This window comes from Mustela erminea, chromosome 1, assembly GCF_009829155.1.
Source record: "Mustela erminea isolate mMusErm1 chromosome 1, mMusErm1.Pri, whole genome shotgun sequence".
In the NCBI taxonomy this organism is placed as follows: Eukaryota; Metazoa; Chordata; class Mammalia; order Carnivora; family Mustelidae; genus Mustela; species Mustela erminea.
Window position 1 is genome coordinate 62,662,011 of NC_045614.1, and position 23,105 is coordinate 62,685,115.

Genomic DNA, 23,105 nt, shown 5'->3' on the forward strand with positions numbered 1-23,105 from the left:
CCAGGTGGCCAAACACTTCAACTCCCAACTGCCCCCTTCAAATATTCTCCTTCCAAATATATTCCTTTCCAAATATGGCCTCAAACATTCACCAAATCCATCTTTCTCACTAACCCCTCTCAGGCAATCCTGCCCAGCACTCCCATCTGCCCCAATGGCCCCCAGTCCCCCAAAGCCCTGTAATGGGAAGGAGGAAGGAGATGCTAAAGGAGGTTCCCAGGAAACAGATTATGGCCCCTGCCTGAAGCCTGGGCTGAAGAGCTCTCCAGAACTCAGTGCCCTACTATGGTCCCTTTACAGACACCCATGATCAACTTCACTGCCAAAAACCACACAGACACCCAAGGGGAAACCAGCACCAAGCATCCACCTAACCTCTCCACTCTTCCTGGGCCTACTGCAAGCCAGGGACCTGATGCCACCCCAGCTGGTATTCCTGCCCCAGGAAGGAGGAAGAAAGGGTCAGAGTCACCCCCACCGATGGACAGTCAGCCAGCCCACCAGCAACCAGGAGAGAAGGCCCCATCCTGACCCTGGGGGAGAGCTCAGTTCCCTGAGTCGTAACAGCCCAAAGCCTCCCTCATCCTCCACTCCACGGCCAAGGTTATCACAGTGGCCATCGAGAGTGAAGAACTTGATATGCACAGTACACCCCGGGAGAAGGACAATGACTGGTTGTCAGGAGGGAAGGGCCCCCCACTGCAGATCATTCTCTAGTCAACCCACCCCTTCTGAGCTCTCTGCAAGGACAAGAGGCTCCCCCAGAGGCCAAAGGCAAACAGCACATGTCAAAGCTCCAGGTAGGAGCACATACGGCTCAGAATGCCATCCTATCAGAATGCCAGTGTCTAGCCATGGCTCTGGCATGCAAGGACACCAGTAAGAAGAAAAAGAATGGCCTCCCCACCACCCAGGCAGCTGGGACCCAACCTGGTCCACATGAAGGGCATCAGGGTCTACACAAAGGGGCTCATGCAGGGGTGCATGCTGGCTTCTCCCAGCCGGGTCCCTCATGGAGCACAAGGCCTAAGGCTTGAGGGGAGAACCTGAAGGGATGGGCGGAGCTGCAGAGAGGGAGGCTGGCCCCTCCTCGATCTTGCTTCCCCCACTGCTGTCATACCACACTGCCAGGCCCCTCAACACACTCTGCTTCTGGACTTAGCACAAGTTACTACCTCTGGCTGCAGGACGCTCCCCACTTTCTCCTTTAAATTCCGGCTCTTCTCTCCCCAGAGACCAGGCGAACTATCTACTGCTTCCTCTACCACCTCAATTACCACTCTGGACCAATGGCCTGTTGTTTTTTAAAGGACTGCTTCAGACATTCAAAACGTGTAGAAATAATGTAAACAAAGACAACCTCCAAGAGAAAATAACACAGTGAATACTCATATTAAGAAATAAAACATTATAAGTGTACTTGAAAGTCCCTTTTGAAATATCAGCCTTCCCCCTATGAGCCTGCAAGGCTGAGAAAGGCACAAGCCTGACTTATCTTGAGTGTTAGAACCAGTTTCAGACACATGACACGTAGACAGAGGGAAGAACGAATGGACAGACAGAAGGCCATGGTCATCACCTGGCAAGGGCAGAACTTCGAAGGGAAGGGACAACAGGAGGCGTGGCCTAAGCCCGCAGCCCAGACTGAGGGTCCCTCAATGGAGTTCCCATCTCCAAGCAGAAAATAAGCAACAAGCCCCCTGTGCAAGGCAAGGAGTCCCAACACTGACAGTGGCCACGGCCAGCCCAGCTCCTCTCCTCATGCCACACACCAAGCAGAGGTTCCTCTGGCCATTACCATGGGCAGGACCCGAGTGGACAGGGCTGATGAGGCCAAAGCTCCAGGTAAGACCCAAGGGCTCAAAATATAAGTGGACCCCCGACCCCGACCAGATCCTCCTGCAGACAACTTCGAGTAAGGCAGCCTCGAGCAGGCTGAGAGTACTTTAATATGTACTATTTATGCTAATTCATTCAAGTCCTAGCTGTAACACTTCCTGAGTGAGTTAATCCATCTTGTGCCTCTGTTTCCTCATGTGTGAAAAAGGGATGATAAAAGCACCTAATTCCTCAGGCTGTTCCCAAGCCAAATGAGTTGATGTGTTTTAAGAGTGGTTATGACAGTGCTTGGCACATTAGCTGTCACATCAAGAGCCACACCCCTCCCTGCTGCCCGTGACAGTCCTTCACATTACAAGCCCCCAAGAAGGCTCCCAGCACCTACAAAAGATTTGCAATCACAGCCCAGGAGAACCTGCAAACCTGGGAGGCTCCATATCCCTCCCATACCAGGGCCAGGCCCTGCTTGCCAACTGCAAATCCAGGGCCTCCCCCTTTCTCCCTCCTCCTCATGCTGGCTTCTGCACACACTCAGCTATTTATAGCCTCTGGCAACACTCCAACCTCTGCCTTTTAATAGACACAGGGTTCCTGCCTGTGCTTGTTCGCATGAGGTTCTCCGACCCCCACCCACTCACTGGCCTATCCCAGCAGGAGAGGAAGCTGCACTCCCAAGATGGGGTGCCAGCAGTACCCCTCCCCCATATTTGCTACCTCAGAGCCCTGAGAGCAGCCTACCTCCCAGATACCTGGGCAGTGGCTCACTCCATCCCTGAGTCACAGCCAACCCAACTGCTAGCCTCCAGACGAACTATGTATACAAGTAGCAGTGTCCCCAACAGGCAGTCCCTAGATTCCAAGGGGCTTAGACTTTGTTGGAAAGAAGACCCCAGTATTTCCCAAGCCCTCAGCCCAGGTGAGCAGAGAAACCCCACTCCTGGACACATACCACCCCCGAGAGAAATAAAAATACATACTCCACTCTGAACCAACATTCCAGAGCTTGCCCCAAAAAGACCAGTTCTGACACTCGACGACAAGCACAGGGAGGTGTTTCCCAGTCCAGCTGGCCTTGGACACAGCCACTATGTGCTGGGGAGATGCAGGGGAAAGCCCACCCAGATACTGCCTAGGAGGCACTGGAAGCACAACAGGGAGGGAAGGGAGACAGAGGGATGCAGAAGTGGGGGGGGGGGCGATTAAGGCAGACCCCACGCAGGAAGATACAGAGCTAGCGTGGCCACACCACACCTCCCCTGGGGCTCCCTGAGCTCTGGGCTTGGAGTACATCCAGCCCGGCCAACATCTCCCAGAGCAGCTTCAGACCCCAGCAACCAGCAACTGGCTGCATTCTACCCTTGGCTCCTGAAGCCCCTCGGCAGTCCCCCTCTCCCTCCACAGGAAGCAGATGCCCAGCCCCAACCACAGGGGCATCGCAGACCAGTGAGAAAGGGATGCCGCCCACCACATCCACCTCAGTCCTCTGCCGTCAGCATGCCAAGGTGCACCCTCCTCCCAGAAGCCTCCAGGCCTCCATACTTGAGTGGGGGCCAGTGCTCTCCCTCACTCCCCAGACTCCAGGTGGAGCGGCACAGACAGAATCCACAATGCATGTATACTTGCACCTTTGAACTGGCACACAAGAGAAGAGCTCCAGCACGTTCCCAGCAGCCAAACAACCTCTTGACACACTGGCTTGTTTGACTTGACCCATTTATTTGTGAGCCATCCACACTGATACGCATTCATTTAACAAACACACAGCAGGCACTAAACTAAGCATTTTGCAAATAGTAATTTAGGGGTGACTGGGTGGTTAAGCATCCAACTCTTGATTTCAGCTGAGGTCATCATCTCAGGGTTATGAGATCGAGCCCAGGTAGGGCTCCACACCTTAAGATTTTTTTCTCTCCATCTCCCGCTGCCCGCCCCAAATAAACACGTAAGTAAATAAATAAATGTATCCTAAGCTGAGGCACAATGAGGTGAAGTATCTTCCCCAAGTAACTACCAAGTGTCAAAACCAGGCAGCCCGGTTTTGGAACCCAGGCAGCCCGGCTCTGCAGTCCGAGCTTACAAGGGAAGTGGCCAGCCTGCCACTGCACTTCTAGGTTATTTACAAGGGGTAAGGATCTGAGCGCAGCCACCAGGAAGCCTCTGGACTCGTCCTGTGCTCACACGCAGGCAGGGGGTATGTTAGAGATGCTGGGTCCTATCATAAGGTAGGAGCATCTTCAACTCAACCAGAGGCTGTCAAACTTTCCTCCCAAGGACCCTTCTGGATGTACCAATTCATGTTCCCAGAAGACTACAGCCCCACTGAGCTACACACTCACCCCAGTATTTGCTCACCTGATCAGTATGAAACGGTGTAGGAGAGTTTTGATCCCCATTTCTTAATTATGTGTGAAACGGCTCATCCTTTTGTGTTTATTAACCCCTACTTCTAAGAAATGCCTATTCACATCCTTTCCCATTTTTCTGCTAGGCTGCTTTTCCCAGGACTTGCATGAATTCTTTACATAGTCTTGGTATTAAAACTTTCTAACCATATAGTAACTCCCTTTATTTGTTTATTTGCTCTTCACCAAAAAGATTAATAATGTAGATATACAACATTTTGTGGTTAGTATTTTCTGAATTTATCTTTTTCTTTTATTTTAAATCTTTATCTTTTTCTTCCAGTTCAACTTAACACTGTCTTTGACCTAGACCTGAATCCCATTATATTCATGATTACTGCTATATTTACATTTTTTTTTCTCTCGACTGCTACCACCTTTGAATATCTTTTTTTAATTCCACATTTCAGCCACTCTGGTCTTGAAATAACTCACTCTGTATCTATTCTATTACAAGCTAGCCTTTAAACTTTAATACGTACTATTTATGCTAAAGTTAATCAATATTTCTACCATCCCTCATAGGAACTTAACTGCTTTAGACCCAACTACCTCCTTCCAACAACACGTAATCAATTTGATGTAATATTGGTGTTAAATATTTAATCTGCTACCACTGTTCTTATCTTCCTTCCAAAGCAGAGATGATCTCTATTGTATACACTCGGTATTTTCTTTTTTTTTTTTTTAAAGATTTTATTTTTTATTTGACAGAGAGAGAGAGATCACAAATAGGCAGAGAGACAGACAGAGAGAGAGATAAGGAGAAGCAGGCTCCCTGCTGAGCAGAGAGCCCAATGCGGGACTCGATCCCAGGCCCCTGGGATCATGACCTGAGCCGAAGGCAGAGGCTTAGCACCCACTGAGCCACCCAGGCGTCCCGGTATTTTCTTATTTGTCCAAACTTTCATCAGTTCGTCTGCTCAGCCAACCCTACATCTCTGCTCTTCCTTCTGAAGCCACTGTCCTTCTAAAAGAACATCCTCCCTCAGTAAAGATCTTTTGGTAGAAAAGCTTTTATTTGCTTTTCTGAAAATGTTATTTTGCCCTGTTTCCCAACTGACAGTTTAAAAGAACATAAACTTTCAGGCTGAGTTATTTTCTCTGGTCATTTTGAAAATATTATTCCACAGTCTTCTGACTTCTACTGTTGTTGCTGAAAAGTCTGCTATTATTTTAACTTTGTAGATACTCTGTCTTTTCAGCGTTCTTAGATCATCTCTTTACAGTTTCAATATGAGCCATGTGTCTAAGTATATGTTTATTTACACTGCTTGGAAAAATATGCTTTTTATTCAATGATTTACTTCTATTATCAATTCTGAACAATTCTTGGCTTTTTATTAATTTTAGTATTGCATCTCTCTATTCTATGATTCTGAAATTCCTATTAAAGTATATTAGACTTGGGGCACCTATGTGGCTCCGTCAGTTAAGAGTCTGCTTTGGGCCCAGGTCATAATCCCAGAGTCCTGGAATCAAGTCCTGCATCAGGCTCCCTGCTCAGCGGAGAGTCTGCTTCTCCCTCTTCCTCTGCCCTTCCCCCGCTGCTTGTGCTCTCTCTCTCACGTGCACTCTCTCAAATATACAAAATCTTCAAAATATAAATAAATAAATAAATAAATGAAGTATATTAGACTTTCTCATTCTATCCAGTATTTTTTTTTAAGATTTTATTTATTTATTTGACAGACAGAGATCATAAGTAGTCAGAGAGGCAGGCAGAGGGAGAGGGGGAAGCAGGCTCCCTGATGAGCACAGAGGCCAACGCAGGGCTCAATCCAGGACCCTGAGATCATGACCTGAGCTGAAGGCAGAGGCTTAACTCACTGAGCCACCCAGATGCCCCTCTATCCAGTATTTTAACTCTGCCTTTATGTTTTCCAATTCTGTCTCTAGGCACCACTATGGATTAATTGTATATGGCCTAACTTCCAATTTATTAATTCTCTCTTCAGTTGTGTCTAATTTGCTGTTTAGCTCTTCTACTTAATTTATAAATTCAATTAACCTATTTTTTCACTTCTAGAAGCTCTATTTTTAAAAAAAGTTTCTTGATTAATTTTGATACTGATTAATTTTGATACTTATTTGTCATACTCCCAAACCCTTATTTTATTAACTCCATAATTTAATTTCTTGAACATTTATCTCTGCCACCTGTTAGATGATGATTTTTCACTCATGGTATCTTATTTCCTGGTGTGTTTGGAATTTAGGATCCTCAGAATTTTGGATTCTGTTTTTGGATACATATCTTATGTTCATCAGGCCTCTTCTGTGAGAATACTCGAAGGCCAAGTTTGAGGGGGCAATGTTCCAAAGATAATTTATTTTTTTGCTTCTGCCAAACTTTCTAGGATATCATCAATTTGGAATCACTTTAATTTCTCAACTTCAAGTTTCCCAGAGAACACTAGTTGGTATAAACTTCAACTCCAAGCTCATGTAAGCACAGACCCATGGTTATAAATTCTCAAGGTAAACTCCAGCCTCCCTATCAACCTAGGCCAAGACCTTTCATTATATACTCCCTTTATCAGCAAAAGAATGTTTCTTCTAGTCCATACTTTCACTGAAGGTATAACCCCACAGAAGTTTTATCATATGAGGGCCTCAGTCTCAATTTCATACCTTATCTCTAAGTGCCTTACACACTGTCACTAAACCAACACCTCTAAGTTTAGGGATAGGGACAGAGTCCTAATTAGAACTAATGCAGTTCTAATTTTCAGTCTCCTCTTCCTTCTCCCTTACTTTCCTACATATGCAGCTATGCATATCCATTCTAATTTCTTTAACTTTTTTTAAGATTTTATTTATTTATTTGAGAGAGAGAGAGAGAGAGAGAGAGAGCACGCATGCACGCACAAGGGCCCACAAGAGAGGGGAGGGGCAGGTGGAAAGAGAAGCAGACTCCCTGTTGTAAAGGGAGCCTGAGGCGGGACTCCATCCTGGGACTCCAGGATCATGACCTGAGCCAACAGCAGTCTTGAACCAACTGAGCCACCCAGGCACCTGCACATCCATTTTAAAAGGATATTAATTATATCTTATCCAGATTTTATGTGTCTTGCATGAGGACATTTATCAACTGTTTTACTATTTCACTATTATTGCCAAAATGTAAATCCAGAAGTATTTTCCAAGGGTGATAGGAAGAGCTCTATATGCTTTCACAAGCCCAGCCTAGCAACAAGGAAATCAAGCCAAGTCACCTCAATTCACTTCCAGCTTCGACTCTATAAACAAGTCCCAGACACCATGCTCCCATAGAACAAAGTGTGGGTCCAGGGCCTTCTCTGCAATCCTTGCCTTTCTCCAAGCGACACCATTTCTAAAGAATACTAAAAAGAGAGCTTCTGGGTAAAGGTTACAGATTATACACAAGTATTACTTTTTCTATCTCCAGTACTTCCATGAAAACCACAGCACAGAGAAGTTTTTAAAACATAAACCCATAGAGGTAAAACAACAACAAACAAACAAAAGGAAAAAAACACAGAAGCTGGAAAGCAGACACACAAGTAGTCAATAACCACAAAGACTCCTGAACTGGTTGTGGAGAAAGCTGAAAAGCAACACAATTTCTACCCAGGATCCTCCAAAACTCAGGAATCTATGTAATCAGATGTCTCTGTAAGAGTGGAGGTGAAGATGAATCCAAAGACAGAAAGGCTGGCCAGATTCTCAGAGCTCACTACCAGTCACCATGGCTGGGGGCTGCTTCCTCCAACCCAGCAGACAGTAGATTATTTTCTAAAGAAGATAAAATAAAGAGCCTCTGGAAAGGGAGCAGTGGGAAAATTTGAGGACACAGGTACCATACTGACACAAGACGTATACAGAACAATATACGAAGTACAGAAACTCCAGCTGTCCTCCCACTGTGGTTCCTAGGATGTTGGCAGCCAGACCTTTACTACCCTCCCCCACCAATCCCCAAACAGAAAGCAGAAGATACTTTTCAGGAGAGTCTAACTAGCTAGTCTAACTAGCTTCAAAAACATCAGATCATCCTACAGTTGGTAGGTTCCACTCAGAAGCTTAGAGCTCTCAATCAGTATTCAGGTCCATCCTTAAATATTAAAAGGTCTAGGAAAGCCACGTACCTGAAAGACAGAGATAAAAACAGGCGGGGGTGGGGGGGGGGCAACTTGGAGAAAACAGAGATTATGCAGGGAGAAGATAACTTCACTTCACAAAAATCCTATCAATACCTTCAGAGAGCTAAAAAAAGAAAATCAATGCACTCATGAAAAATAAACAGAATGGCATTGTTAAAAAATCAGAGAATGAAAGAGCTTTAAAAAAAATTTTTTTAATATATATATATACATACACACATACATATATGGTGGCAGAAATTAAAACCAACAGGAATAAAAGATAACACTGAAGTAATCTCACAAAGTCAAGTAAACACACACAAATACAGAAAATATGAGAGAAAACAGAAAAGGAATCTAGAGGCCCAGTCCAGAAGTTCAAGACCTAAGTAACAGGAGTTGTGGAAGGAGAAAACAAAAGAGAAGAAATCAAAGACCATCACAGTGAATGAAAACAGGCCTCCCAGCAAGGTCTATCACTGTGAAATTTCACCACAGTGGGGACAAGAAAAGAACCCATAACAAATGTCTATCAAGAGAGAAATGTCACCTATAAAAAATTAGGAATCAATGGCTTTATACTTCCTGCAGCCAACTTGGGGGAAGGGGTCCTATTTATAAGCTCATACCCACTCAACTATTAATGAAATGTGAAGGAAGAAGAGAGAAAAGTAAGATCACCCTTTCTCAAAAAGGTACTAAAGGATACGCTCCACCAAACAAAAAAAAGAAGATACAACAAGGATACAAAAACCCAAAGATGCAACACAAGAGATAGTGATAGGTATCTTGAAGATGAAAACCAAAGGAGATACAGGGTGACAGCCACACTGGGATGGGAGCCAGAGTCTACATGTAAACTCTGTTCAAACTGCTGGCTGACCTTTAACACAGGCACCAAACACACTTCAAGCAACCAAGAAAGCCTAAAGGAGCTAAAACAGATATTTCAGGAGCTACACAACATGGAAGAGTTTATGAATTCAGCCAATATAACCACCTATTAACATAAAAATAAAAAAATTTAAAAAAAAAACACCACCAGCAAAACAAAACAAACTCAAAACAAACAAGGTTTTTAAGAGGAACATAACGGAATTCAGAGCCTCTACAATTATCATTCACAATATTTAGATATAATCCAAGATTATATAAAAAACAGGTTATGTATCTCGTATAAAAGAGAATAGATAATTGCTGGAGACTAATTCTAAGATGATCAGATGTTGGAATTAGCAAAGATTTTAAAGTAACTATCAGAAGTACACGTTCAAGAAACTAAAGGAAAATACGTTCCAATGAAGGCATTGATAGGATACATCAGCAGAGAAATAAACCTACAAAAAACGGGTGTCTGCATGACTTAGTTGGTTAAGCGTCTGCCTTCAGCTCAGGTCATGACCTTGGGGTCCTGGGATTAAGCCCACATCCCACCTCCCATCTCCCACCGTGGCTCCCTGCTCAGCAGGGAGTCTGCTCTCCCTCTGCCTCTCCCACTCATTCCTGATCACTCTCTCAAATAAATAAATAAAACCTTTAACAAAAAACCTACCAAAAAAAGGAACCAGATGGAAATTCTAACACTGAATAATCTGAAACAAAAAATTCATAAAGACAAGTTGAAAGTAAATGAAGGGAAATAAATATACCATGTCAACATAGCTAAAGTGGTTATTAAGATGAAATTTTATAATGCTAAGAGACAAAAATGGGTGATTTATTCCCCTGTTGAAGCCCCATCAACTAGTACCACTTCCCAATACTGAAACAATTTCTCATGCCTATGAAATATCACTTCAAAAGAACTGAAATGCTTTGACTCTTACGGGAAAAGTGGTCCATTTTCCAACTTCTGTGTTTCTCCTTTGTCTTAAATTAAGCATCCATATAGGCATGGATATATTTCTGGACTTTCTATTCTATTCCATTGTCTATTTAGCTATCTAACACCAAAAGCTTCCCATTTTATTTATTTTTTAAAGATATTTTACTTGAGAGAGAGAGAGACAGCATGAGCAGGGGGAGGAGCAGAGGGAGAAGGAGAAGCAAACTCCCTTCCAAGCAGGGACCATGATGTGGGGCTCAATCCCAGGACACCCAGATCACTCCTGAGTCCAAAGCAGACACTTAACCCACTGAGCCACCCAGGCATCCCAAAAGCTTCCCATTTTAATCCTCAAATCCAGTAGGCACCACTTGTTCTTTTTCTTGAAGATAGCCTTGACTCTTTGTAGTCCTTTGCATTTCCAAACTGTTTTACTCCAAGAATTAAAGATTATACCCTACAGGCTTTTTCTGCAGCTACTGAGATAATACTGTTTTGTTTTTTTGTTTTTTGCTCTGTTAACATGGATGGCAGATTAGATTTTCAATTGTTAAACCAGTTAAAATAGTTGAGACTAAACAGTTGGTCATGATGTTTTGTTTTGTTTTTTACATATTGCTAGATTCTATTTGTGAATGTTTTAAAGACTTTTGCATCTTATATTCATTAAGGATATTAGTTCTATTTACCTTTCCTGCTCTATGTTCCCTTATCTCACTTTTATTGCTTTCTTTTCAATTTGTGAATTCTCTACTATTCCATCTGTCCCTTTTATTAGCTTGAAAGTTATCACCTTTCTATCCTTTAGTGATTACCCCAGAGATGCCTCCTTGAATTATCAAAACCTAACATTAACGGGTAGTTTCATCTTCATGGTGGCCAATGTAAGAACTTTTAGAACAATTAAATTATATGTTCACTGCACTCTCCATATAGCATTGTTGTCATGTGATGCTTTTATATGTATTTCAAACTCAGTAACACACTTCTTTCATGTCCAAATGCATATCATTTTCAGTGTCTGCCATTCTTTTCTGCATCTATGACCTCCCATTTAGATCATTTAGCGTCTGCCTGAAGAACACTCTCTTTACTTGATACCCTCACTCTTTTTTTTTTTTTAATTTATGTATTTATTTTAAAGAGAAGAGAAGAAGGGCAGAGACAGAGAGAAGGAGAATCTCAAGCAGACTTCCAGCTGAATGTGGAGCCAGACATGGGGCTCGACCGCACAACCCTAAGGTCATGACCTGAGCAAAAAATCAAGAGTCAGAAGCTTAAATGACTGAGGCACCCAGGTGCCCTGATACCTTCATTCTTGACAGATAGTTTCACTTAATATAGAAGTTTAGGTTGACAATTATTTCTTTTAGCATTAAAGCTATCATTCCATTGTCTTCTGGCTTCCACGGTTACTGAGACGTTAGATGTCAATATAACCATTACTCTTTTGATTGTAAATGTGCCTTTTTTCTCTGGCTGCCTTTTAAGATTCTCTCCTTGGTGTTCAGAAGTTTGGCCAGAATAAGATTAGGTGAGTAAATTTTATTTATCTTATCTAGGTTCACAGGGCATCTTAAACCCGTGGCTTGACGCCTTTCATTCATTTTGCAAAGTTCTCAGCTATTATCTCTTCTGCTTCTTTTATTTCTGGTTATTTGTGTGGCTCTGATTACATGGATCTTAGCCCGTTTCACTTTGTCCTCTCTGTATCTTTCCCTCTCTTCTGTATTATCTTTTTCTCTTTCCAGGACTAAGTCTGTTTACTATCCTCTGATCTGTCTTCCTGTTCATTAATATCTCCTCAGTTTTACTTAATCTCTTGATAAAATCATCCACTGAGTTCTTAATTTCTGTCCATATACAACGTAGATCTATAATATCGTTTTCGTTTAGCTCTTCCAGCTCTCTACTGAAATCCCCACTTTCATTTCCTTGATCGTAGCAAGCATAATTTTTCAATATACCTATGATAACTCCAGTCTGGAGCTCACCCAGGTTTTGCTTCAACTGTGATGTTGAAACTATTTATTTATTTATTTATTTATTTATTTATTTATTTATTTATTTATTTTAAATGGCTACTTATTTAAAATGATCATGATCACCCAGTAATGAATGATATGTGCAAAATTGTCTGTAAAATAACTTGAGGCCTAACATTCCTATAATGTTACATGTATTCCTAGCCGGCAGCTAAGGGCACTAGTAACTCCAGAACATCCTAATCCTGCTTTAGATTTGTCTTCTTTTGGTTCCCCTTTGCCCCAAGTTTTTGGAGTTCCAACTCAAAAGGAGGGGTTCACCATACTTGCCCTCATTTGAAAACTCCAATCCCTGTCTTCCTTAGCCCCACAAGGCCATCAAATGCAAATGCAACCCTCTTGGTTGCCCATATGGAAGGGCTAAAAAGAGACTCAAACATCAAAGTCACCACCCAGGGTCTCACACATATCCTGTCCTGGTAGGTCTTCAGTATCTTCTTAGCTGTAAGTTGCTTTCAGCCAAAGATGTTGTTGCAATCTGTCCATCTTTTCCAGATGCCTTCAGAAAGAGGGCTGGTCTTGGTCATCATAGGAGGAAGCTTCCATATCTACTTTTCACCCAGCTTTTAGGCTATTTTCAGGAACACATAATACCCAAAGGGGCTCTACCCATACAAAGAAATTGAAATCACCTATGTAGATAATCCCATCCATGGAAGTGTTTAATCAGACCCTGGAGGCATGGAAAAAGTAACTTCCACTCCAAAGTGTAACTCAAGAGGGAAACAGAATTCCCTTTCAACCAATTTTATTATTTCAAACTGTTGGGGACTGAACTGAGTGTCTCCCCTGCCCCAAAATTCTTAACTCCCAATGTGACTGTACTGAACGTAAAGCCTTTAAAGAGGTAATTCAGGTCAAATTGGGCTGTAAGGGTAGAGCCCTAATCCTACAGGACTGGTATCCTCGGATGAAGAGGAAAGACACCAGAAGTGCATGTACACACAGAGAAAAGACCATGTGAGGACACAGTATGTAGGCAGCTATCTGCAAACCAGAGAAAGTCCTCACCAGAAACCAACCCTGCTGGCTCTCCGAAGAGAACTTCCAGCCTCCAGAACTGTGAGAAAATACATTTCTGTTACTGAAGACACACAGTCTATGGTATTTCAAAGCCACCCATTCTATGGCTGCCCTATCAGTCTAAGGCACAGACAGTGCACATCACCTGCACAAAGTGGGAAAGCTGACCGAGACGTCATTCATCCTAGAAACAGTACTGTAAGTCCACAGTCACCTAAATCCACAAGCAGAGCCTGACAAATGGGTTTACACAAGGAATCCCCAGGGAAAGAGTGGTGAAACAGCAGACAGCATGCTGAAGAAGCAGACTAGGAAAGCAAAGGCTCTGGGAAAAAGTTATCTCAAATTATCTTCCCTAGTTCTGTGGCCATTCGTGGCAGAAAGTTATACAAGGGAATACTGCACACGCTCAGACAGAAGTGAAGCTCACCAGAGCCCCTTCTGTCATAAGAAGCTCCTCACCAAATGCTAAAATAATTCTTCTACAAGTGTCTCCTATATCCCCTGCCACCATGATCCCTACATGTGAAATCAGGGTCCTGCCATGCCACAATCTTGTCAAATGCACTGGGGTCACCAGTGCTGGTGCTCTGTTATGCACAGCTCCTCACAACCTTCAGCAAGTGCCTCCTTCTCTCTGGAGGCTGAAGGCAGTGTAAAGCCTGGTTGGTGAACTCACACAGACACACACATGCATAGCAATCTCAAACCCAGAGCAGCATTTACTGGCAAGTCCATTGCTACCTCTCCTCTATCAACACAGGAGGCTCAGACACAGGAAGGAGCCTCTCTGGCTCTCCTCAGACACTAGACCTTGTCTGGGCACCTTTTACGAAGTGGGCTATTTCCAACCTCTGCAATCTCGCATTTTTGGAGGGGGAGGAGAGGCCTACAGATAGCTGCAGGAGGCCACCTGCCATCTCACCCAGCTTCTGTCCCCACTGCCATCACCTGGGTAGCCTCGTGGGGGGAAAAACAGTATAGCCATTTCTCAGTACCTATTAAAATTTAAGATATACATGTCCTGGGGGGCCTGGCTGGCTCAGTCAGTACAGCACGCAACTCTTGATGTTAGGGCTGTGAGTCTGAGCCCCACATTTGGTGCAGAGATACCTTAAAAAAATAAATCTTGATAAAAATAAAATATGCACATCCTATGACCCAGAAATTCCTCGTCATCTGTCCTTAAGAACCAACCTGCATAAGCTGTATACAATCAGAAAATCCATCAACAGACTAGATAAAATGTAGTCATATACAAACTTTGAAATTTCACACAGCTATTAAAATGATCAGGTAGATCCATACATAGGAGAAAGACTCTGAATTTAAAAGCCATGACATGTAACAATACAGATATTAAGTCATAAACTTGGTAAGCAAAAGATGGACAAAGAACAATTCACTCTGTTAGATTCCATTCATATAAAGCACAAGAACAGGCAAAACTAATGTGGGCTGTGAGAAGTCAGGATGGTGATTACCCTTAGGGATGTAGGGGTAGAGACTGGAAGGGAACAAGAAAGGGCTTGGTGGAGATAGGGGCTGGTCAATTTCTGATTCTCCACCTAGATGCTGATTCCACAGGCATATTTAGTTTGTGAAAATTCATCAAGCTGTCACTTGGGATAATTACACTGTTCTACATGCATTTTATACCCCAATTAAATGTTTGAAAAGAAACAATACAGTTTTAAGTTAAAAAATCCTATTTCTTGGGGTGCCTGGGTGGTTAAGTGGGTTAAGCCTCTGCCTTCGGCTCAGGTCATGATCTCAGGGTCCTGGGATTGAGCCCGGCATCGAGCTCTCTGCTCAGTGTGGAGCCTGCTTCCCCCCTCTCTCTCTGCTTGCTGCTCTGCCTACTTGTGATCTCTCTCTCTCTCTAACAAATATATAAATAAAATCTTCAAAAAAAAAAATCCTATTTCTCTAAGTACTTCCACAGATGCACAGATAAAATGTGTAGAAGGACTCAGATGGGACCAGGTGGGGACTGAGGGTAGTAAAAGGCTCTGGTTTCTGCAGTTGAATGTATGTGTATCATTCATAAAATCAGAAATTAATAAAATTTAAAATGGGAAAAGAAATATGGCCCAAGTGATACCATACCCCCCAGCTATACCCTGGTAGCTAACCAGGAGACCCTTGAGTAAAGGGAGGTTTCAGAGTGGTTATTCAGGGCAGAGGAGGCAGAACTGCATTGTCCTAGTTCTCCTTCCCCTGAGTGCCCCTACAGGACCCACTCTCAGGTTGGGGGTTCACAAGAGGGGCCAGCCTGGTGGGAGGGAAAGCAGAATTCACCTCTGTAACTTTTCAGCCCCTCTATTTCTAAGTCCTAGAGCAGCTGAACCCTGATCCCCAGTTTCTCAGGCAGAAAGGCTAGACCTCCCCCCCAATGAAACATGAGCCACAGGGCTCCTCTTTAACCCTCTTCCCACCCAAGCCAGTTCTAAAGCAGGCCCTGGACTGCCTGGCTATTGAGCACCTGAAGGGAACATCAAAACTTGAGTGACGAGGAAATTCCCAAAAAGTACATAAAAGTACATGGGTTTATTAACCCATGGCTGTCGGCCCAGGGCTCTGAGAACTCACACATTCTTTCTGAATCAATGGGGGAGGGTGGTGGGAGGTAGAAAGAGGACTGTCAATGACATTAGACATTAAAAGGCATTGTCCTCATACCTGAAAACACTGTGCACCACTACACAAGCCAGAAGAAAAAAACATCCTGACATCAACCCTCAAGAGAGTCAGCTTCCAAGTCAGCCTCCCATTTCCATTGGTTCAGGCTGAGGAGGCCGGCAGGGCCCCACCCTCTCCTCAGATGGACAGACAACAGCTGGTCTGGTCACATCTTCCGAAATGCTTGACCACAAACTCCGGGAAGCAGCCTTCTCCATCCTCCAGCCAAGGGCTTGGGTTTCCAATCAGCCTTCCTTTTCCTTCCCAGAACTAATTTTAGCCTCCTTGGTTGTCAGAGTGGAACTGAAATAGTCAGCAGAGGAACATTTGCAAACAAGAACACCAGCTCACCTCATAAAACACCTCTGCTCCAGCCGAGAGGCTGACCAAAGAGAAGTCCCATTGTGTGGCAGGCCCGGCCCCTAGAGAAGGTCCCTTGGGATGAGGGCCACACATCTGCCCAGTGGGCCAGGCTGTCTTTCCAACACCTGCTCCCAATAACCACATGTCCATGAATGAAAACACCCAGATAGGGCTTCCAGTCCCTGAGTCTGAAAAAGGCACATATATGTGTCCAGCAAGACTGTAATAACCAGGGCAAAGCCTGGGGCTGTTCAAAGGCAGGAAGCCATGACTGATCCTGGGCCAGGAAGCACAGCTCACCCCCAACCCCTATAATCAGCACAGCCGATAGAGACATCACGGAGAAACTTACAGAGACTCAAAAGAAGGCAGCAGCATCTCCTCTCCCCCATTCCCATCCTCACCCCCAACCTGGGCATCCAGGAGCAGGGCCACCAGGTCCTCTGGAAACAGGCCCCAGTCTGGTAAAGAAAGACCAAGAAAAAAAAAGCCCCAAGGGGGTGGGTGTCTACTGCAGAACAAAGACTGAATGGGTAGGAAGGAAAGAAAATAAAGAATTCTGAGAAGGCAACAAGACTGAACCAGAAGTGTCAACCCCTTTCAATAAACAGGGACACAGCAGTGGTGTGGAGAACCTGGAAATGCAAGCAATGGGCACAGTGTCCTCCCACCAGAAGGGCCCAGTCTGCAATCAGGGTCCCAGTGCAGCAAGCTGTGCCTCGCTGAGCTGGAGATTAGAGAGGAGCCCCCAGAAGGCCCTCGCTAGCAGAGGCTGGAATGGAGCACAGACAGGAGGCTGCCGCCTGCCAAGCCAGCACATCAGCACACACGCCCAGAGAGACCAACCCCCTGGGTGAGGGCCGCCAGTGCTGGCCCCTACGCTGCCCAGCCCACCTCCCAGGGCCTACCCGCCAACTCCTAGAGGCCAGGGTGGAGGCCTGCGCCCATACCTCGGGGGAGAGGCTGCCCCCCTACGCTGGCGTCCCCGGGCTCGGCGGGGCGCCAGGCGGCCGGCCTGCTCGAGGGCAGGGGCATGCCCACGTCCTGCTGCAGCCCGGCGCTGCTCTGGCCAGCCTCAGCTCCCAGCCGCAGCTCCGGCGGCTCCCAGGCCGGCAGCCCCAGGGTTCCAGGCGGCGCGGTGGCCTCGGCAACACGCACTGCCTGACATTCTGCGCGAGTGGGAGGGCGAGGCCCCTGTGCAAAGCTCAAGGCGGTGGGCAGAGGAGGGTGGGCGGGTGCGGGCAGGCAGGCCGCCCAGCCACCTACAGCTGCCACCTCCCTGAAACCCAAACCGCTTCTGGGAAAACTCAAGGACGCCAGGATTCTCCTCGCCGGCTGGCGGAGGGACTCCTGAGCCGCTCATTTCAAATCAAATTCTCAAGACTGAGCAGGCTGAGCAAGCAGGGATCTCCCAGGCTTTGAGGAGACTCCAACCTGCCACCCTGAATCCGGGAAGAGAGGGTGCTGTGGGCATTAGCGATAACCCCACCTCCCACAACTGTCTCTTTGAAGCATGGGAACACTCTAGATTGGAGTTCTCAACCTGAGGTGATTTGCAAGCCCTCTACCCAGGACATTTTTGTTGTCACAATGAGAAGTACCACTAGTATTGAGAGAACAGAGGCCAGGCATGCTGCTAAACATCTTACATGGCACAAGACAGGTCTCCCCGCCACCACCTCCAAACACACACACAACAAAGAATCATGGGGTCCAGATTGTCCATAGTGTCAAGACTGAGAAACCCTGTCCTAGAATGAGGTCTGCCCAGCCAGGACCCTGAGAACTGTCTATCCAGTGTCATTCTCAAAAGTATTCCCACACCAGCTCCTCCTCACAGCCCCCAAATCTCCATCCACAGTAACAGGCCAGTATCTACAAGGGAATCTTAACTCTTCACTTGATGTCCCTTGGTCTCCAACTACAATACCCCGAGCTGCCAGGAAGGGGCTGAATGCATAGGCCCTCCAGGGAGGGCTGCTTCTAGGAGGAGAGAAAGGAGGGGAGCAGGGCTGGAATGTAAACACTACACAGGGATCACAAAAGGCAGAAATAAAAAAGTCCCATCCTGCAGTTAGAAGCAATGTGGGAAGAAATCCAGTGCACCCCCCACCAAGGGAAACAAGTTGCCCCTCAGGCCTGGTACAGTGGCTACATGTAGGGCAGCCAGGACTTCACGGAGTCCAATGCAGGGGGCTACAGGCTTACTGGTATCAGTGCTAAAGGGAAAGTGTGCATGCACAATACCTGTCCTGGCTCTCATGTGCATGTGCTCTCTCTTTATTTGTAGTCACCTGGGGGAAGAGTCCACAGCTTTCATCAGATTCTCAGAGGGGCTCACGATACACAGGTCCACAGTACAGAATGGGCACCCTTCACTGGGTTCCCTGAAAATTCCTTAGCTAAGTGCCAGGAGAGGTCTAGGTGCTATCTGAGGATTCTCCATGCCCAGAAAAACCCTGCAGAGTAGTACACCAGAGGCCCACCCAAGCTGTGGGAGGCTGTGGGGTCCCAGGACTTGTTTATTCACATAGCTACAGAGCCTGGAAGACTGGGTGAGCTTCTCATATCATTTAGCTCAGAAGAGCCTCTAAGAGATAAGAGTGACCACTCCTCTTGAAGGGCAGCCCAGCCAGCCAGCAAGGAGTACCCAGCAGGTATACCACTACAACAAGCCTGAGGGTCACCTCACTCAATATACACACACACTTCTCTCCTGAGGAAACACACAACATCTGTGGATCAGAGTATCCAGCCCTGAGGAAAACTTGGGGCAAAGCTGGTGGTTCCTGATGGGACAGATAAGAGCCAAGTCCCCCTCCACCAGTGGCTCCTGACACTCCACTCAGAAAGCATACACCCCACCCCCACAGGCCCTAATCTGAACCCCAAATACAGAGACAGATGTCAGAAGTTCTAAGGAGACCCACAGAAGTGTGTCTTTCAAGGCAAGAACCAAATGACTTATTTCACAAGGATACTGAACCAGGCACAGACCACAAAACACTTGAAGAACAAACTGAACAGTGGTCCTGTAATAAACACCATGTGCCATTATTACAGCATAAATTCCCCCTTTTCTTCTAGACTTGCACCATACAATATAGTAACCACTAGCCAAATGTGACTACTGAGCACCTGAAATGGGAAAGTCTGAGTTGACATATTCTCTAAGTTTAAAATACACACTGGAAGGGCACCTGGATGCCCCAGCCATTAAGCATCTGCCTTCGGCTCAGGTCATGATCCTAGAGTCCTGGGATCGAGCCCTGCATCAGGCTCCCTACTCGGAGAGAAGCCTGCTTCTCCATCTCCCACGCCCTCTCTCACTGTGTCTCTCCGTCAAATAGATAAAATCTTTAAAAATAATAATAATAAAATAAAATACAACTGGATTTTGATGATAGTACAAAAAATGTAAAATGTCCCATTAACCGTTTTAATACTGATTACATGATGAAATGATTACTTGGTATATATTAAGGTAAATAAACATACCATTAAAGTTAATTTCACCTTGTTACAGACTGAATGTTTATTTTTTCTTGTTTTATTTAAATTCAATTAACATATATGTATTATTAGTCTGAGGTATAGACTGAATGTTTCTATGTGTCCCCTCAAAATCGGTATGTTGAAACACTAACCTCCAATACGATGGTATTTGGAGCTGGAGCCTTTGGGAGGTAATCAGGGTTAGACTTAGCCCTCAGTTTGGGATCAGTAGAAGAGGAAGAATCATCTTTCTCTACCTAGCCCTCCAAACACAGAGGAAAGGGCATGCGAGGATGCAGTGAGAAGACAGCCATCTGCCAGCCAGAAAGAGGGCCCTGACCGCAACCCTACCATACTGGCACACTGATCTCGGACTTCCAGACACTAGAGCTGTGAGAAACAAATTCTGTTATTGAAGTCACACAGCCTATAGTCTTTATTTATAGCAGCCCAAACAGCCTAAGACACCTGTTTCTTTTTCCTTTCATTAACACTACTACAAAATTTTATGTTATATACATGGTTGATGCTGCACTTCTGCTGGACAGTGCTGTCCCTGATCCTCCTCCTGTGTGTGCTGCAGGTGATGGGGTACTTCTGAACAGCAAGTCAAGACTTTGAAGGAAGGCAACCCATGAAATCGAAGGAACAGGGGAGCCAGCTCTCCCCCTCCGTGGGCCTGGGGCAGCTCCTCCCAGCGCTCCTCACAGGTGAGGGCAGTGGCCACCACTGTTGTGGTCACAAGAAACACCCAGCCACCCCACCTTCCTTTCTGGACAGGAACATAGGTACTTGGATTTCAGTCTAACTCCAGCTGCCTCACTTCGCAGAACATACTGCTCAGCACTGCCCAAGCCAAGTGGGGGGGAGTAGTGGGAAAGAGGGAAATAAAGTCCTTCCAGGGGTCCAATCCCCACCCCACCCCCAGCCCTGCCCTGCCTCTTCAGAGAAGGAGATGAGACTGGTGAGACTAGATGGAGACAAATTAGGATGAGGGTTCCAGATTTGAGGCTGCCCTGCCATAGAAGGAGGTCCCCTCTGCAGGCTGGGGCTTGGAAGAGCCCAGGACCTTCAAGAGGGATCTAGACAGCCAAGTGGGCTACAGCGTGTCTATTAAGTCGGTTTGCGCGGCCCTATCCTCTGAAGAGCAATGCCTTCCTTTCCCTTCAGAAGCATCTCAAAGCAGCACTTAAAAGAGAGAGCCATGAGTTCAACAACGCCACTTTGTTTCTACCACACGGGAAATGGCTCCAAAAGAGCCGCGACGCTCCCTCCCACACTATGCCCAAGTACCAATAAGAGGGTCTTCATCCCCTCCTCCCCGCGCTCAGGCTACGCAGCTCCAAACTCCACGCCAAACTCCACGCAGACAACTCACACGTTTAGCTGTAGACAACTAAGCCACGCTACATTAAAAGGAGGCCTAGAGTGGGGGTGGGATGGGATGGAGATTTCCCCACCGCCACCGGCAGGAGCGCGGGGATCCCTGCCCCGCCCCTGCACGCCAGGCCCCGCCCTTCACGGGTTTCCCAGACTCCGCGCCGCTGCCAGCGCGGGCGGCAGGGGACCCGCGCTGCATGTGTAATGGGGGCTGGGAACAAAGACGCGCAGGACCCAGTGCCCTGGCTTCCGCGCACCAACCGCCCCGACCTCCCTGGTCTTCTCCCTACAGCCTCAAAGAGCGGCTCCCCACACCTCCCGGGTCTACCTGGAGCCAACCGAACCGGAGTGCGGAGCCCAATGCTGCGCGCAACCCGAGTTGGGCGCGCCCCAACACCGCTAGAAGAGGAAAATCACTGCTTCTGCCTTGGGGAAAAGCGCTTTCCCAGCGGGAATTCCGCGTGTATACATCCGCACACACACACGCTCAACCACAGGCACGCAAGCTTAACACTAGCCCTGCCGGTCACCCATCTCCGCCACGTGCTTCCCAGAGGCACAAACGGACCTGTTAATTTTCCTTCGCACCCCACCTCCCTTCTCAGGAGCCCTGAACAAAGCAGTCCTTTGGGGTGACCGCATCTCGTGTCCTGGGGCCGCCGCAGAGAAAGCGGGCGTAGGTGGGAGCTGGCGCCAACCGCCCGCCTTGAGGGGAACACAAGGCAGATGCCGGTGGGACGGGGTGCAGGGGACTCCTCCTAGCTGTGTGAAGGCAGCCCCCTTCGCTTCGCAACACCTAGTGGCTCTAAGGGTCGCGCAGTCCTATCCCCAGCCCCTCCTGCACCTACGATCTCGCCACCCGGCTTTAGATCTGGCCACCTTCTCCACGCTTTGGTTTTCCTCTCAATCTCCCTGGGTTCCACGCGCCCAAGTAGCCTGAACCCCAATCCTGAGGTTCTGGATCCCAGCCCCGAACATGCGGTCGCCAGACCACCGAACGAACAAGATCGTCCCCCCAAGATCGGCAAGCACGGTGCCCAGCGCGCCCCCAAGTCCCCGCCCCGGGAGGGGCAAGCTGGATGCAGGTGGAGCGGCGAGGAGGCCACGGGCCCGCCCTTTGTTGGTAAACACCGCGCGGCGCCCGAGACCGGCCCTGCGCGCCCTCCCCGCGCCCCCCCCACGCCGCGCCCCGTCCTCACCCGCGCACAGCGATCCCCAGAGGAGGGCGAGGGCCGCCCAGGGCGCCGTCATGTTCCGCGGCGCCGCCCCGCGGACACCCGGAGCCCGCGGGCAGGGCCGCGCGGCGCTCTCGGGGCGCGCAGGGCCCAGCGACGGCTGCGCTCTTCTTCCCGCTTCTTCCTTAGGTCTCGTTCCCCGCGCGCTTCCTGCGCCTTCGTCCCCGGACAGCGTGCAGGCTCCAAGGGCCGGGCGGCGGGACCGGGCTCAGGGCCGTTGCGGGCGGCGCAGGCTGCGGCCCGGGCTCCGGGGCGACGCGGGGACCGGGGGGCGGCGGCGGGGCGCGGGCCGGGGCGCGCCCGACTCAGGCATAGCGCGGCGGGGCTGGGCCCGGGCCCCGGGCGCAGGGGCCGAGTCCGGAGGGGCCATGAACGGGGGGGAGGGGTGGGGGGAGGGGAGCTGAACCGAGTCCAAAATGGCTCCTAAGCCGCGGCCGCGGAGCCGAGCCAGCGGGGAAACCCGGATGTTGGATACAAAGAGGCGGGCGAGCTGGGCGGGGAGGGGGAGGGGAGGCGGGCCCTGCGGCCGCGTGGTCCGCGCCCCCCTGAGGGGCGGTGCCCGGGAGAAACAACAACAAGGAGGCCCCGCCCCCAGCCCGCGCCCTCCGCCCTCCGGGAGGTCGCGTACCACCGCGGGACTAGAGGGCTTGGCCCTGGGCGCTGGCAGAGGTGGCGGCGGTGGTCGCTGGGACGCGGTGGGCCCCGCA

At 47.7% G+C, this 23,105-nt stretch overlaps 1 protein-coding gene across 3 annotated transcripts in view; it reads right to left on the reverse strand.

Moving 5' to 3' along the window:
* Positions 1 to 22,856, reverse strand: part of ACVR2B (activin A receptor type 2B) — a 40,406-nt gene extending 17,550 nt beyond the window's left edge. The window contains exon 1 of one of the 3 annotated variants that reach the window (XM_032351393.1): positions 22,363 to 22,856. In XM_032351393.1, the coding sequence (XP_032207284.1) occupies positions 22,363 to 22,414 (52 nt within the window). In that variant the 5' untranslated portion in view covers positions 22,415 to 22,856. Of the gene's footprint in view, positions 1 to 17,238; positions 17,639 to 22,362 lie in introns of those variants that run through there. The other 2 variants (XM_032351453.1, XM_032351313.1) reach the window with 2 other exon arrangements.
* Between the last annotated feature and the right edge of the window lie 249 nt (positions 22,857 to 23,105).